The sequence below is a fragment of the Manacus candei genome, unplaced genomic scaffold (assembly GCF_025592945.1).
Source record: "Manacus candei isolate 608988 ecotype Guabito, Panama unplaced genomic scaffold, ASM2559294v1 h1tg000050l, whole genome shotgun sequence".
Lineage (NCBI taxonomy): Eukaryota > Metazoa > Chordata > Aves > Passeriformes > Pipridae > Manacus > Manacus candei.
In genome coordinates this window covers 18,764,574-18,779,993 of record NW_026138098.1, presented here as the reverse complement: position 1 = coordinate 18,779,993, position 15,420 = coordinate 18,764,574, and the positions used below count along the sequence as shown (strand labels likewise).

The 15,420-nt window shown below is 40.6% G+C and overlaps 1 protein-coding gene across 1 annotated transcript in view; it reads left to right on the top strand.

Moving 5' to 3' along the window:
* WDFY4 (WDFY family member 4) overlaps positions 1-14,498 on the top strand; it is a 123,196-nt gene extending 108,698 nt beyond the window's left edge. The window contains exons 56-62 of the mRNA XM_051800056.1: positions 556-713; positions 2,390-2,548; positions 6,400-6,579; positions 9,466-9,648; positions 10,282-10,369; positions 12,570-12,681; positions 13,624-14,498. Coding sequence (XP_051656016.1) covers positions 556-713; positions 2,390-2,548; positions 6,400-6,579; positions 9,466-9,648; positions 10,282-10,369; positions 12,570-12,681; positions 13,624-13,690 — 947 coding nt within the window. The 3' untranslated portion in view covers positions 13,691-14,498. The remainder of the gene's footprint in view (positions 1-555; positions 714-2,389; positions 2,549-6,399; positions 6,580-9,465; positions 9,649-10,281; positions 10,370-12,569; positions 12,682-13,623) is intronic.
* Positions 14,499-15,420: the final 922 nt, after the last annotated feature.

The following is a 15,420-nucleotide window of genomic DNA, read 5'->3' as shown; positions in this document are numbered from 1 at the left end:
TTAAATTGAAACCTAAAGTTCATTGTCTTCCATTTGCATTCCCTCTTTTTATATTCAACAGCAGAGTAAGTACTGTCTGTCTTTCCCTACCTCTCAACCTTCAAATCTTTTTCTTAGTCTGCTACTTTTCTTACTATGAAGAAGCCTGGAACATTTCAGTGTGTCTATTTTTTCATCTCACAGCAGTGTTTTTTGTATCACACATCTTTGTGGGGACATTAGGCTCCCGTGGCTGTATTACAGAGGCTGTTGGTGACAATGCCTGTCATCCTCTGTAGAGCATGGCATAAGGCAGTCTGCCAGTGAAAAAGAACTTTATGACACTGCTGTTAAAGCAGTGAAACCGGTCACTCCCTCTGCATGGATTTATGTGGTCCATTGGAGAGGAGTGTTTCCACTATTCTGTCTGGAATCTCTGTTTTAGAGTGGATTTTTGTCTGTGGGCCTGACCCAGATGTGGGACTTGCCAGCCTCACCACACAAGCTGTGCAAGGAGGAAAGTTAGCATAAGTACCTTAAAACCAACAGAATGAAATGTTTTCTCTGTCTTGTCAGACTATCCCAAGGGAGCTATTGGGCATATTGTTCATACAGAGAAAGGCATTCTGGCTGTTGAAAAAAATAAAATTTTGATTCCTCCTCTTTGGAGCAAAACATTCTGCTGGGGATTTGAGGACTTCACCTGCTGCTTTGGCAACTATGGATCTGAGAAGGTAAATAAGAAAAAGTCTAAGAATTCAAAAAATGAATGATATGTTGTGGTCTTTGACTGATTTGGGCACCCATTTCCCAGAGGTGGCTGGGAAGCTGATTTCAGAGGATGTTGACAGGACTTTCTCATAGTTGAGTTTCTTGAGGAATCCCAAGTTGGATATCCCAAGATAATACAAAGTCATTCTACACTGCTCAAAAATGTGGCATTTTCCTCTAAATTATCTCAAGTTTTCCATCCAGTGATTGTGTTGTCCATCAAAATGAAGGAGAAACCCCATTTCATAGGTTGTAAGGACAACAGAAGGTCTCTTGGTCTCTGATTAGAAATTTCGTTGTGCAGAAATTTCTTCTGGAATTAAGACAACCATCTGTCAATTCCTGTCTGGCTCCCAAGCATAGTCCAGTGCATTCATTCAAAATAGTAATGTCTTTTGTTGTAGAAAGTTAATACTCTTACTTCTTTGCTGGTAAAAATAAATGGTCTGTATCATCGCACTGCTTGTTAGCACACTTGACAGATCCAGTTTCTTCCTCTACCACAAACACACTGATTTCTGGATGTGTTTGGGACAGTGTTATGATATGCAAAGACTTCTGAGTTAGCTTGGGTACTAGAATAGCATAACATGTAATTCAGCAAGATACTGACTTGAGTATTATTTGTGCAAGTGGCAAGGTTATGTTTTTACAGACCTACTCATAGTCAAAGGAAATGAAAAAGCCATGAAATGTATTTTACTTTCTACTCCCTGTATACAATTATTGAGAGTTCTCACCATGGATTTCAATTAAAATCAGTGCTTAGCAATTCATAGTGTTGCTGCAGGCACAAATGATTTGGTTTGTCTCTTCAAAAGTCAGTGACACTGAGCGTAGTGAGTGTGATTACACAGACATTGTGAGTAGTGGTTGGGAGTCCAGCTTGAGTTTTCTCTGAGTCAACAGTGCCTCTGGACACGAGTCTATAAGAGATATTTGTCCTCGTTGTAAGTAGGTAAAGGTCTGTTCTGTCTGTGGTAGGGTTTAGCTGCACCATCCAGCTCCACCAGAATCATTAGCACCATAGTATTGTCCCAGTTGTGTGGAAGAGAGCTACTGCAGAATGTGAGTAGGAGAATGTTTGTGATGTAATTGTAGCAATATGTAATAGACCTGATGTTGCTTTAGTCTGGTTTGGGTGCTGCTGATGGAGCTGTTGGCACAGAATGAAATTTAGTGCTTTGTCTTTTAGCTTTTCAATCCAAGTAAGAGGAGGGTTGCAGAGCCTGGCACTAACTGTTAGCAGTGGCTGTCACAGCCTGAGCTTACTTTTAAATTTACACTGAATTTTTGCATTCTGTTACTATGTGGTGGCAGAATGAGCTTTTCTGAAGTTATGTAGGAAGTGTGGCCCAAGAAGAATTGAGACTCGGGTCTTCTAAGACATAAGATAGTGACCTTTGTTCAGCCTTCCTGTTTGGCCCCTGGAAGATTGCACAGCCACATGCAGCCATAGCCTGTGCATGTCCATATGTTCACAGCTGTGCTTACACAGAGACTGGTTAAGATGATGTTTTTTTTTCCTAGATTTGAAGAAATGGAGACTCAGTTTTGGAAACTGAATCTGCAATTTGCTATTAATAAATGTATGGTATCACTAGATAAGTATTTGACTTAAAGATGCTTTCTTGTGCAGAATGTGACTACATTTGAGTGCATGGCAGACTGGGGAAAGTGCCTCTGTGCTGTGTGTCCTTCAGCGACTACCATAATCACATCTGGAACAAGCTCGGTTGTGTGTGTCTGGGAACTTTCCTTGGTCAAAGACAAAGTGAAGTGTCTAAACCTGAGACAGGTACGTGCTGTGGCTCTTCTGCTATGGAAACTTAATGAAATCCAGATGATTATGTTTTATGTCTCAGATGACTGGCAGAAGAAACGCCTTTGGGTGAATCAAGAAAGCAGAAAAAACTCAGTAATCAGCAGTATCATGTGACAGCCTGTTATCAGGTCAAGAGCTGATAACACACCTTATACCAACAGCTTATAGTTATGAATGGCACTTGATGGTTTTTTTCACTTTGGCAGCATTGCCAAAGTTTATAATGATAAAAGAAACAGTGAAAATAAGGCACGTGTTCTCCTCTTGAAGTGCAGCCAGCCCTTGAGTTATTTTCAAAAACAAGTATCACCTGGAGGTGCTTAGAATTTGTTTTGGGCTTCTACAGCAATGGACAGAATCTCCAAAACATCCTGCAGACTTAGCTGATGGAGATGAAGGCTCAGCCAGGCAAAGTTCTTGATTCTTTTTTTCTCAACCCGAATTCAGAATACAAAAGATTTATCTGTCACTCCATAAAGTAGGGGTGCAACCTATAAGACTGATATGGTTTTTGTGTTCTCATTATCCAAAGCCCTTTAGTTGTTGATTGGAGATCATCTATAGTCATCAACCAGCTGTATATATGCTATTTCATTTTTAAAAAGTGGATTCTTATGCAAAATTCAGCTATGGTGAGTTCTCAGCCTTACAAGTAAAGCTAGAGTACACCACTGTCATATCTGAAAGGCAGCAGATTTCTTTCCCTGAAGAAATCAAGAGACCTAAATAACTCTGGTATTTAGGCAAACTATCAAAGGGTTCATGGATCAGCAAGGTCTCCAAGTGTTAAAAGCTTCTCTATTAATTTGTTCTGGAGGGATATTCAGATGATATTTCAGTGCTTTCCATACCCTAAGCCAAAACATATTTTGTTTGTAATTAAATGATGTGAAAACTTCACTGTTTGATAGGATGCCAGAGAAGTATTTAGATTTTCATTTATCTCAAATTCTTGTGTGTTGAGACACACAAGAAACTGTGTGGGGAGCAGGGAAGCTGTGTTTAGAGCAGTTTCCTGCTGTAGAAGACAGAAATATGAGATAAGATCTTCAGTGATGACCATTTAATGCAGCTAGTTATCACTCCAAATCAGGACATGGACATAGAAATGGAAGAAATAGCAGTAGAGAAAAGCATAAGTGGTAATTTTCATCAATATCCAAACAATACTAGTCAGGGAGTCAGTTTGAGTTTCAGGCAACTGAAGAGACTGTTTTTTATCTGCAATATAATGCCTTTCTCTTTAGTAATGTAAAATCAGCTTTGCTGATGTGTTCTACTATGATTAATTTGGTATTACCCAAAATCCACAAAGTGGTATGAGATCATGCAATGACAAATTCTGTATTTTTTCCTTCACTTTGCTAGCAGAGGCTTTTTTTTTTTTTTTTATGACTGTCTGGCGTGGATGTAAACTTGAACTATAGTTCTAAATGTCTTCCAGTGAATTACTTGCTGCTTTCATGTAGTTCAATGTTTCATGGTGGCTGCTTTTTCTGCTGAACAAAAAAATTTCCTGAGAGAGTGAGCTTTGCTTAAGAAAAACTGATGTGCTATAAAGTGGATGCTGTTCACTTATCAGCTGTCTCATGGGACCTACACATTCTGGTTTGGAATGTAGTAAAGTACAGAAACTATATTTCAGCAGAAAAAGTAGCTTTATCCTTCTCTAGTGGGATCTGCTTCCACAGTTTTGTGGAACACTAAAGATTGAGCATAATAGCCTCAGTATTGATCCATGCAATTTTCTAGTTCCCTCAGTATTCACGAGCAGAGTGGATCCAGTCCCCAGAATTTCTGGACCAAGCGAAACACTAGACTGGGATAAGCGTCTGGGCAAGATGTGCTGTCTGCCTCACAGACCTCTCAGGAAGGTGTCGAGCACAGCTGTGAAGTTTGCGTTCCTGTCGGCCACTTAATTTGAATGGTCAAACTTGGTTTATGTTTTCATGAACTAAACATTCCTGCAGTGAAGCTAGTCTTCTTTTTGTGTTTTGATATTTGCTAAAATACTTTGGAGGTAGGCCTCACAGTTCCTTCTGCAAATATGTTGCAGGATATTTCCCATAAGGGAAAACCTGTCAGTCTTTGCAGAGAGATGAGAAGATGGTAGAGAGCCAAAAGCATGTGACTTTTTTTCATGAATATACATTGAGACACTGGTGGATTGAAGTTGATATTATAATTGGGTTCAGGTCTATTCCTCTCTTCCACACTCAGCTTGTATTTCAAGTGCTTCACTGCCGGGTAGGATCTTTATGGGTTAAAAAAAGAGAAAAGGGTTTTATTAAAACTTGTGCAGGAGATTAGCTTGGCTTGACTTGGCAGTTTGGATGCTTTCACAGTGGGTATGTTTTCTTTCATGCTTTAGAAGAAGGAAAGAAAGTTTTGAGCCCTTGAACCTGTCTTGTCATAGCCTTTTTTGCAGCAGTCTTGTACAGTTCCCAAGTACAGGCACTTGGTTATGCCTAGTCCTTTGTAAAGAGCCTGTTCTACAACCAGTCCAAAGTTACTGCTGAGCCTCCTTTTCCATGCTTAGGTGGGAGTGTTTCTGACCTCTGAAAACCACTGTTAGAGACCTAATTTTGTGCCAGTATTTTTAGTTGGCAGTTCTTGGGAATGGAATAAATCACAAGCTGAAATTCATTCCTCGCAGTTGCAGGTCATAGTACATAGCCTGCTGCATCTCAGCTCCTTCACATTGGATTAATGTTTGAATACTGTTGTCCTGATGACCTTGGCAAATGGCAGCACACGTTAGCCAGCAAAAGTTCAGTCTCACGCTGGAAGAGACGATAAGATGTGTCTACAAACATCATGTAGGGAAATGTAGCTCCCCTGCATCATGCTGAGATAGACCCTAATGTCACAGAAAGCAAGCCAGCAGGGAATATGCATTTACTGTTAAAACTAATATTAAAACTGGTGGGTCTGATTTTTTCCAAGTAAGGCAGCTAAAAAGTCAACCCTTAAAGGCTTTGCAGGAAAGCTGTGAAGGACTTTTTCTCTGTTGCCATGCCAGCTTTACTGTCATTGATGGTTATGCAGCAGGTGGTTATGCACTGCTGTCACTTGAGAATGCTGCATTAAACGATTGTCAGCAGCATACTTCAATCCATGCCTTCTATCCATGCTATTTAATTGCCTAAAGTGTATAATATTTTTTTAAGAAACTGTTTAAATAAGGCAAAGTTAAACTGGGCACTCCTTAAGTCTCTGGAACTATAAAACAACAACAACAAAAAGAATGTTGTGTAATGATGAAAGAGAAAGGAATTCCTATATGGCTTTAAAGCCAAAAATCTCCACAAATACTGTTTCTCTTCTTAACCAATATCAGAAATATTTTAGTATTTCTTCAGATAAACAGAAAAATAAGACTGAGAAGGTCACTGTAATACATCCTGATAAGTTTCATTTCACAAAGTTTTTTAAATATTGAGAAATAGCTTTTTAAATATTGAGAAATTTCCAAGCATATATTTTAGTTAAAACTACATGGACTGAATGAAAAATTATTTTTTGTTGCTGAGCATAAAGCACTGTCTTAGAGTCTGAAATGTAGGCCAAGGACCCTGAATCACTGTGCAACTTGTGCAAGTCATAAGATCTCTTGAACCCTCAACTTTGTTCAACAATGAGTTGAGGACAAGGGTGCTTCTCTCTAAGATCTTTTGGTATTTTTCCCTCATACCTACCCTTTTCAGTTCTCCAAAGAATGACTGGGTTGCTTGTTCTTGCTAAGCACATGACAGTAAGACTGTAGTTCCCTAGTAAATCAGCCTTCCTCTGCTGTGGTTTATTAGTTGGTTTTTACCCACCAGGCTTTGTATGGACACACTCAGGCAGTGACCTGCCTTGCTGCATCTGTAACCTACAGCATCTTTGTGAGTGGATCTGATGACAGAACCTGCATCATCTGGGACCTGAACCAGCTGACGTACATAAACCAACTTCCTGCCCACGAGGCAAGCCTCTGTTCTGTTGCCATCAACAACTCAACAGTAAGATCTTCATTTATCATCTTTCTTCTGATGCATCCATGAACATTTCATGATAATTTAATGGGTGCTTTTCCCAACATAAAAACATCCTGAGAGTCTGATACATTGATTTTTTTTCTTTCTACAGAGATTGCTAATAGTGTTCTTAATGATGAGAGGCGAGCACTAAAAGCAACATCTTAGACTGAGTAGCTAAGTAGAAGCATCTTTGGATGGATAGATAGCAGGATTAAACAACTTTTAGTTTATGGAGAATGAAGTATTACCCTGGTACCTCCTGGACTTGGCTCACCCATAACCTTATTGCCCCTTTTATTTCATTAATTTCTCCTGACATCCATGCAGTAGAGCCACATCAGCTGAGACATGTTAGGCTGCAGTCTGCCACCTCAGCTGACAACACCTTACACCTTTGTGGGGACAGTGTTGGCATTTTGCTTTCTCTTCTACACCCAGGTGCAGAGGAAGCTCTTAATAACAGTGGGTATAAATCTGTTGAGGTCTGTGCCTGGCCAGAATTGCATGTGCATTGATAGGAAACTATTCTGTATTGGATTTTACTGTGAACACTCTGGATGAGATTTTTTTCCCAATCTTCTACCTCCCAAAAATGTTGCTTTAATATTTGTATTTTCTCTCTCTGTTAATACACTAGAGCAGGGTTCCAGCTGCTTATACAATTCAAGGTTGGATCCAGTACTGGAGATTGTACAAAGACAAAATTTAGTTCATAGCAGGAAGAAACTGGGCAGATATTCTCTACTTAGTCTGTGCCAGAACAGTCATCTCGTATCAGAGCTTTATTAACCATGCAGTCTGATGGCTAGCAATTTGAGGATGGGAATTAACTGGTCTTTTCAGTGCCAGCTCAGCTCCCAGCTCCAGGGGTCCTGGTTTGTGTAAAATGGCCAGTGGCTTCAGCAGGCCAGTTTAGAATATCCTGGGGGTCCCTTATGAAGTCAGCTGAAGCAGTGCCAAGCCTTCAGAAAATGAGTGGGTGGGCTGGCACAGAGCATGGACTTGAGATCCCAAGTGGATGGAGTCCTCTTCTTTCTATGTACCAGCCAGTACCTTGGCCTTGTCAGTTGGTATCTACTCTTCTGGAGCTGTCCAAAAATGAGATGGTCTGTGCCATGAACAGTCTGGTGACCAATCCAAGTGCAGTTCTCCATTTTATTAGAGTGCAAATGGTTAAACTGTTTGGATAATAGTCTACAGAAAGGTTCATTTAAAAGAGGAAAAACCTTAGGAAAGTATGACTGAAGCTTCAAGGAAAAAAAAAAGATGAAGAGATCTATCTCTTGTGGATGCAAAAATTCTTTTTGATGTTGGCAGAACAGAATACTTCTGAAATGCATTTTTGTTTAATTCTTCTCTATATATTTATGTACTGTAATGTGAAGATAGAAACAAAATGTTTCCATTTTGCTACATTATTTTGACTGACATGAAATTACATGTTTGGTAACAACAGTTTTTTCCTGAAAAATTTGGAATTATTCAAAGCAAAGTTTTGAAGGGAATAAATTTCTGAACCACATACTTTTCTGTGAAATAAGAACCCTGTTATAAGAAACCATAACAATCCTTATGTGATTGTTGCATTTTGTATTTGCTTGAGCATCTAGAAGCTCCATCTATAGATGCAAACCTTATGGTGTTTGTATCACATAGAGACAAAATAAGAAGGCTATCCTTTATAAGCTAAGGAGGATTGTAAAAGCTTGAACTAACTAATGATTTCAGTTAGTCTTAAATCCCTTGCCTAGACCTGAAAAGCACGGTAGATCATTACCAAATGCTTGGACATTATGTACTCTCATGCAGATAAAGTAGCTGAAATTTAATCTCTTGAATTATTGGCAACTCTGTTTCGAACACGCTATCATTTTTTATCTGCAGAATTCTGCCCTGCAGTGTGAAGAGCCCTGGCTGCAAATGAGGCAGGGGTGAAGTAAGGTGTTAGTTGACTCAAACCAGATGCATGCTGCTAATTTAAGGGCACACTATCCTTTACCAGAATCAGATGACTTTGCCGATGGGGTTCTCTTTAGCTGATTCTTAGTATGGATCAAGAGTGGAAAGGTTAGGTAGAATTTCAATTAATAACTCAATCAAAATGCACTTTTGATAAGATCATTTACAATTGCAACTTTGGCTCTTGGTTCTGTGTGTTTCTTGCCCCTAAAAAATTACCTCTGTATTTGCTCCTTACATGCAGTCTCTTGATAAGACTGCACCTGCATGGAACGGAGAGGAGAGATTCAGTTACAGAGGATGTTTCTGCATCAAAAGTGCGGGTCACTGAATGCAGAGCTGGTCATTGGTCAAATGCAAAATGCAGTGTAAAAATGCGATGACAGTGAGCTCCCTGCGAGGGGCAGAGGAGGATTGTGAAATCACCAAAGGCTTCCCAGCTAAGCAGGTGAAGACCATGTCCTTGTTTAAGAGAAAGCTTATTTGCAAAATTTATAAGAGCAGTAATTCTAGCCCAGAACCTGTGCTAGACATTGCCTGTGCCCAGTCCCTGTCTCTGACAAGGTCAGTCTGTCAATCTGCTTTTTTACTAAAAGCCTGGATTTTCCGGAAAATAGAAAGGGAACATTTAATTAAATGTTTTCATCTAAAAATGTAAAAAACTTTGTTTCTGCATTATCTTGCTAAATCTGAGACAGTTGTTTCAGGTTTCTGTTATGGAAAAATTTCAGAATTTTTCATGAGGAAAAAAAGCAATTTTTACTTTTTCTGGTTTGTACCATCTGCCCAGAAGAAAAACAGTGGTGAGAATTTAAGTCAGAGCAACTCTACAATTTCTAATCAGCACTTAAGAGTTGTGAGGAGGATGAGTGTATGATTTTGAGACATTTCCTCTTTGCTGTGTTACAGGGTGATATTATCTCTTGTGCTGGATCTTCCCTGTATCTGTGGACAGTCAATGGCCATCTTCTTGCAAGCATCAAGACTGCCTGCAGCCCTACCTGCCGTATTGTTTGCTGCTGCTTTGCTGAAGTGATGGACTGGGACATAAGCAGCATCATCATCACAGGAAGCACAGATGGAGTGGTGAGGGTAGGTGGATGGGAGCAAGGAAGAGGGAATTCTGATTCATCGTAGACCAGAGGCAGAGTTCTGAACTGTAAGTGGAGGGACGGAGCTGCTAAAAAACCCATGTCCCTTTCTTAACAGGGCGGGACAGGGCAGAAAATGAAAATCAGGGTAAAATATTTGCTTCCTATCAACTTTTATTCTCCTGAATGGAGGAGTCTTTACCATTCAGGGATATTTTTGAAAATGTGCTTTCAATTCTGGAGTCGTTCTGAAAGGAAAAATTCTACCACCCATTGGAAATACGTTGAAGTCTGGTTTCTGAGAGTTGATTCACAGCTCTGTTTAATAAGTCATACTTTCTCATGAGTAGGAATTCACTGCTGGTTCTCCCTCCAGTCTGGTAGGAGAGCTTCCTGGGTTACTAGGATCTTCAGCAGCATGTCAGCCTTGCAACCTCATCAGCTCCCTGCGTACATTTCTCCAGTGTGACGCTCTGCAGCACAGTGGCAGAGAAACACAACTGCAAAATTGTGTTCTGGTGTTAGAAGCCCAATTTCCACCCCTTGCTGGGAAATGTAATCAAAGCAGGAGCTGCATCTCTCTCTCATTGTTATAATCCATGCTTTTTCCATTTTTACCTCCTCACTGGCACAGCTGTGGAAGGCCGAATACACCAATAACCCAGACCAAGCTGCTGGAGTCAGACCACAGAAAGGTGTGATGGAAGAGCCAGGCAGCACAGGTATGAGCACAGAGTGGGCTGTGAACTGCAGTGTGACTGTGTGCTGCAAACCTTGTTTGGTTGTGAGGAAGAAGAGGGTCTGTGAGCCCAGTGGTGTGAAGGGAAGGTGATGTGGGTGCAGCGTTAAAATAACCAGCAGCAGCAGGGGTGGGTAGCAATTGCCCTACATTAGAGAGCATTCCTGAGTCAACCATCTCATGGAGACATCCTGCCTGGATGAAGCTGAAAGCTTCTTCATAGGCTCTGTCATGGGTTCTATCAACCTTGGTAGACCACCTCTCTGCATAAACCTGTGAAGCCCATTCCCTTGGCACCTCTGCTGATGGCCTGTGATGAAGTATCCTGGCATAATGTCAGAGTGGGCAGCGCCAGATCCTGCTCTGGGCTGGAACAGGGAAGTTTGTTGTCTTTGCCACCTTAGAAGTGGTCAGAGGTCCATCAAATTGGTGGGAGGCCAGAAGCAGGCACTAGTGCTTAGAGCTGCTTATTCAAGGCTATGTGAAGCTGAAGTTGAAACCCTGGAGTTCTCACAGAGCTGAGGTTAAAAAGACCATGGGTCTACAGTGCCAACTGGTACTAAAAACAGCTCAAGTTCACTTCTCTGTTCTGACAAATACAAGAGCTGAAACCTGCCAGGAAGCTTTAAAGGCACATCCTAAATAGAACAACTTTCTTCTTTTCCCAGTGCTTTTTATAAGAGAAAGGAATTGTGGTGTTAGTATGTATAATTTACACCACTTATTTGCTGTGCTCCTCATTATGAACATTCTCTATTACTTCAATTTTAGGCATGCAATTTGCATAAATATAGAGCTATAGATGTAACATCTGCAAAAAAGAAAAAAAAAGATATTATACAGTAATTGGACATTACCACCGAGATCTTCAGAAGTGCTGTTCATGGAACTTGGCAAGAACATTACTTAGATTGCTATGTGAAAATATTTCCAATGTGCTTCTATATATATAACTGCCAAACCAGATGCCTATCCAACCTTTTGTCATGTCTCAGAGTAGCCAGAGCCTGATGCTTCTAGGGAAGGTGCAAGAACACCCAAGATGCCAGATGTGAGATAGTCTGGCTATGGTATCTTCATATTTGATTTTGTTGTCATCTCTAATCAAAGATTGCTGTAAGTCAAAGCAAAAGACTTAACATTCTTTCCAAAATTGCTGTAGTATTCTGTAGTCATTGTGTGGATTCTTTTACATGTAGAAAAGTCTAATTTCTTTTAAGAATTTCCTGAGATCTTGTCCATAATTTCCCATGGTAGGTCTTTCCAGGTTCTATTTATTCAGGTACAATTGCATACACGTCTTTGAACAGCTTGAGATTTTAGCTATTCATAAGATGTATATCTTAAATAATTTTCTAAATAAGGACATAAAAGCTGTCCATGGGAGCACAACAGAACACTCTTGTTTGTGCCTTTTTCAAGGAGGATCATAGAAGACATGTGCTGACCCCAGTCACCTGTTGAAGTGTAGACACACACACCTGTTTGCACATGAACATAGGAGTGCATGTTTTCAGATGCATAGAGGAACAGCATTCTTTAATAAAGAGTTGAGAAGTGTAATCAAAGCAGTGTCGTACTCAACCTATTCAGATGATTTCAGAGTTATTTTAAATGACCAAATATTCCCACATCTCCTTCTGTACACTAAAGAAAATGAAATTAATACAAAACATAGTCATTAAAAAGACCAAAGTAACTGTGATTGAGTTATGTTGTTAGCTGTGTGTGTATGTATATATGTGTATGTGAAATGTTCACAGCATTTAATTATTGGTTCTGTTATGAGCAGATTTAGATAAGTTGATAATACCAGGGCTTTATGTAATTTCTTTTTACTAGGCAATTATGGGCTGTATTATATCCTGGCAGCAAGGTATTGTGGGGCATCTTATTAAGCATAGAGCCAGTGAAAACTGATGAACAATTTTGCTGAACTAGGCATGCAATTTAGAAAGCAATAATACACAAATCCAATTTAGCACACAATTGATACAGCCGCACGTCAGCACATGTAACTATCATAGCCACAAATTAAATTGGGATGGGCCTATTTTGCAACAGCACAGGCCAAGATTAAATATATTTGTTCTCAACTTAACAACTTGCTGACCGTAAATAATAACAATCCCATCCCTGCTGCCCCCCAGACACTTTCTAAATATTTATTTTTAAACCGACAGGTAACAAGTGTGGAAAACATCTTGTTCTCTGTCGGGAACTGAATCCCAGCCTTGCCCTGACCGGCAAAGCGGGTCGGACGAGCGCGGCGGTGACGGCGCTCGCCGTGTCCAGGTACGGCCCGGGCGCTGCAGGCGGGGCCGGGATGGGCTGGGCCGGGCTCAGCTGGGCGGGGCTGGGCTGGGCTGGGCTGGGCATGGGGACTGGGGTCCCTCTCTTGGTTCGCTTTGGGACAACTCAGGAGAAATAGCAGGTTTGGGCCAGAATAACTGTAGAGCTCAGCAGCTGCTACACTGTCTCTGAAACACAGAAATAACTCCTGTCCCAGGAGTTACTGGAGATACTGTCTCCTTAAAATGTAAGCAGGAAGATTTTGGCCAAAGGACAGCTTTGTTGTTCAACTTCCCTCGGTTTGCACAGCCAGTAGTATTTTAGTATTTTAGTTTACTCGATCTCCCTCCTGCACTTTCATCTGGCTGCAATATTTGTTGTTGTCTCCTACTCCAGGATGTTACAATGTACTGTCAAACAGTTCCTGCCTTTTTCTCCAAAAGTGTTGGCATTTTGATATTGACTAAAATGTCCTGATGTTCTGCATACTCACCTTTAGAGCTCATGATGTGATGTTTATATGCTTTGAAAGTGGGAAAGTTTGGGGAGAGGGTTGGTTTCATTAGTGTTGGTGGCACTGCCTGCAACAGAGATTTCAGTAGCTGAAGCCATGACATTATGTGCTTACAAGATTCAGAATTCTGAATCTGGGCAGCAGATTATTTAACATCCATAGTGTAAGAGTTTCTGATCTGGCTAGAGTGTCCACAACTAACTCACAGAACTCCAGAAAAGATGGACCCAGTTCTAAGCTCAGTCTTTGAAGTACCAATCTTTGTCTATTCTATGTCAGTTCTTCAAATTTAATATTCCCCTGAATATTACATCCTCCTAATTGCTGCAGATGCAGGAAACAGCCTTGATCCTGTTTATGTCTTGTTCTTAAACATGGTTTTCTTTTTTCTTTCCTTCTTTCTTTCTTTCTTTCTTTCTTTCTTTCTCAAGAAATTCCTCCAAGCTCCTAGTTGGTGATGACTGGGGAAGAGTCTGCTGCTGGTCTGTGGATGGGTAGGAAGAAATAGCCAAGAACTCTTGTTTTTTCAGCCTTTTGGATGGAGAGAAAAATTACCCTTCAGAGCATGAAAGAATCAGAGAAACTGGAAGCCTGTGGTTGGGGACTGAATCTCAAAGGAGTTGTGGGACTGACCTTGCAGTCAAGTTTGATTTAAATTAGACAATGGACTCCAAAGTTGTGAGAGACACTGACAGACGTGCACATAGACAATTAGATTTTGTAGTATTTTTTTGGGGAAAACTTTTGTATTTTAAATGTTATTTTAGTTATTAAATTTGACATAATACATTGGATTTCGCAAATATTAACTAGCAAATAAAACTGCCTTGATTATGCCAAAGAGCAGTGTAGCTTAATAAAATGAACATGTTCTATTTTTAATATCATGAGATAAAAAAATATTGAGGTTTCAAAGAGAGGTTAAGTGAGTTTGTTGCAGTATTTTCATTCTTATTAGTACACAAGGATGTTAGTATCTCCATTCCTACACTTCCTTCTTCCTTGAATCTGTAAAAAAATGTATGCATACCTTCTGAAAAGCTATTTTTTTTGCAAAGTGAAGCTTGGAATTCTCAGGTTGATGCTGGTGCCTTTATCTAGCCCCAGTGTGAACAAGTGTTATGGTACAATGTTTCCTAATTTCTGACTGTTTTTTTATAGTGAGTAAGGCAGGCAAAATGTATGGAATGGGTGAGGATGAAGATCTGATACAACTGGACATATTCTTTCATTTTCCTCCTTCCCTTCCCTCTTTCCTACCCTTGTCCCTGTACTATCTGGAATATTAGTATATGAGACATACTTCAGGATTTACCTTCACAATCATCCTTCATGGTAGAAGTGAGTATTTGTAGTGTAAGGAGCCTGAGACTATAGGGTAATAGATTTAAGTGCCATTTGTGTACCTAATGGAAATGGAAAAACTGTGAAAAATTAAATTGGGATGGGCCTATTTTGCAACAGCACAGGCCAAGATTAAATATATTTGTTCTCAACAACTTGCTGACAGTAAATAATAACAATCCCATCCCTGCTGCCCCCCCCCCCCCCCCCCCCCAGACACTTTCTAAATATTTATTTTTAAACCGCACAACAGGTAACAAGTGTGGAAAACATCTTGTTTCTCTGTCGGGAACTGAATCCCAGCCTTGCCCTGACTGGCAAAGGGAGTGGGACGAGCCCGGCGGTGTCCAGGTACGGGCCGGGTGCTGCAGGCAGGGGGCGCTTAACATTTTAGGATAATTTGAAGGAGCTGAATTGATAACTCCCTCTCCCCACTGGTCCTCCCTGACCTAGTAAGGAAATTGAGTATCTTATCTTACATACAGGAGGGCGAATAGCCGCTTGGGCAGAGCAGCTTTCTGAGCACCACAGACTGGATCAGGGCAGTGCCAGGAAGAACAAGAAGGACATTATGGCCATTGAGGCCCTTTCGTTCATACTGCTAAACACACCCTTGAACAGACAGATCCAGGAGACTTCCCTGATTTCCAGTGCACTGGGACTGTTCAGCACTGCAGTAGTGATGCCCCATGGGTGCTGCACTGGAAAGATGCTTGACAGCCATGAGGAACATGAGATTTGTCAGCATCATTAGGAAGGATCTGGAGTAGAAGACAGGTTTTTACCAGTCTTCCTTTAAGTACACGATCAACTTTCTTCTTGTAGGATACTGCTTTGCTAATAACTCCTTTGAATTACATTGCTGAATGAGCAAATCTTCCTAT